The 1805-nt window shown below is 53.6% G+C and overlaps 1 protein-coding gene across 1 annotated transcript in view; it reads right to left on the reverse strand.

Moving 5' to 3' along the window:
• The window catches only part of LOC108285667 (cytochrome P450 2S1-like), a 17047-nt gene that overhangs the window by 12696 nt on the left and 2546 nt on the right, over positions 1–1805 (reverse strand). Inside the window, exon 3 of the mRNA XM_017502961.2 lies at positions 1606–1682. Within this exon, the coding sequence (XP_017358450.2) occupies positions 1606–1682 (77 nt within the window). The remainder of the gene's footprint in view (positions 1–1605; positions 1683–1805) is intronic.

Here is a 1805-nt window from a genome sequence, read left to right on the forward strand (position 1 = left end):
TTTAGTAGAGATGGGGTTTCACCATGTTGACCAGGATGGTCTCGATCTCTTGACCTCGTGATCCACCCGCCTCGGCCTCCCACAGTGCTGGGATTACAGGCTTGAGCCACCGCACCCGGCCAAGAGTTCTTTCTTTCTTCTTTCCTTCCATCCACTCATCCCATCATTTATGGAGTCCCACTGGGTCCTCTGACCCATGTAGTTTGGAGGTTGAATAGAGAGGGAGGAGGAAGGGAGGAGTATGGAACTGCACTGTTTTCCTTCTTTATCCAAGACACCTGGTCCAGACAGACCCTCCCTGTCCAATGCCAGCCTGTCATGGCCTCTCGGGCACTGCCCCTTGGGCATCTCCTGCCCTTGCCACACTGTGTTCCAAACTGGCCTCAGTATCTCTGCTCTCCCTGTTTCAACCCACCATCCATTCCCTGGCCAGAGCCCCCAGCCTCTCCCAGTCACCCCTTCCTCCCTATCCCCTGGCCCCAGCCCTGGTCCAGCCTGGTCCCCACCCTGGACTCCCAGTCTCCAGCACCACAGGATCCTCCCAACTCCGACTACAGCTCTTTCCTGCTTTAAATCAACTGTTCCCAAGAAAGTCAAAAGCCCAAACACTCTGGCGTGACTCACAGGCCCTGCGTGACTAGGGATTTCCCTGGCTTCTCAGCTTTGTTACTTAACCCACTAAGACTGCGCCGTTCTTCTCTTACTTCCTTAAAGGGGTTACGATCCCCTGTCTAGGCCTATGATCCCGCAGTTTCCTCTGTCTGCATCACTCTCACCCCCTTCCATCCCATTCTTGGTGAACTAACTCATTCATCCTTCACATCCCAGCTCAAATGTCACCTCCTCTGAGAAGCCTTCCCTGATTCTCTCTTTACCCTCGGACAGGTGCCTCTCACTTTAGGATTCTATTTCCTCCCTCTATTGTCTTGCTGCAGTACAAGCCCGCCTCTCCCACAGTAGGAGAGGACACCACGTCTGTCAACTCTGTGTACCTGGTACTCAGTACAGGACCAGGCATAAGATCGTTTTTTTAAAATTTTTTTGTGGAGGCAGGGTATGTTGCCCAGGCTTGTCTCAAACTCCTAGGATCAAGTCATCCTCCTGATTCAGCCCCTCAAAGTGCTGGGGTTACAGGTGTGAGCCACCGTGCCCAGCTTCATTCATCAGTTGAACGGATGAATGCTTCTCTCAAAGTCACGCCTTTGCAGGCGTTGGTTCTTCTGCCTGGAACACGTTTCCCACTCATCTTACGAGTCTCAGCTCCGACAGCCTCTCTTCCAGGAAGACTTCCTGAATCTCCCTCACCAAACAGGCTGGGTCAGGCACCTCCTCCAGATCCCTAAGGTCCCAGGGCTTCCCTCGTCCTGGCCCTGACCCCTCTTGCCCTGATCCCTCCCTATCCCACCTCGACCTTTCTCCCTCTGCTTCCCCATCTTCGCCTGACCACTCTGGGTTGTCACTGTGTGGTGAGTCTGTCTCCGCACTGGCCTAGGTACTTCCCCAGAGCACCTAGGTGCTGTCTTAGTCCTGGCAGCGCCCAGCACGGGTCTCCTGCTTTCTGTTGTAACACAGAGAACCGGTTTTTTTGTTCAAGGGCTTGCCCACCAATTCCCAGCACCTCGAAAGCTCTCCGGCATCTTTCTGAGCCCTCAGGGCTTTACCTGGATCACGGCTGGTGATCACTGACAGGAAAACCTGGTGAAAACCTGGTGATTAGTGAGTGTCCACTCTGTGCAAGGCCGTCCTCACTCAGTCACTCAATCCTACATGACGGGCACTGCTTTATTTGTTTGTTTGTTTTTGTT

Source organism: Cebus imitator, unplaced genomic scaffold (assembly GCF_001604975.1).
Source record: "Cebus imitator isolate Cc_AM_T3 unplaced genomic scaffold, Cebus_imitator-1.0 Scaffold306, whole genome shotgun sequence".
In the NCBI taxonomy this organism is placed as follows: Eukaryota; Metazoa; Chordata; class Mammalia; order Primates; family Cebidae; genus Cebus; species Cebus imitator.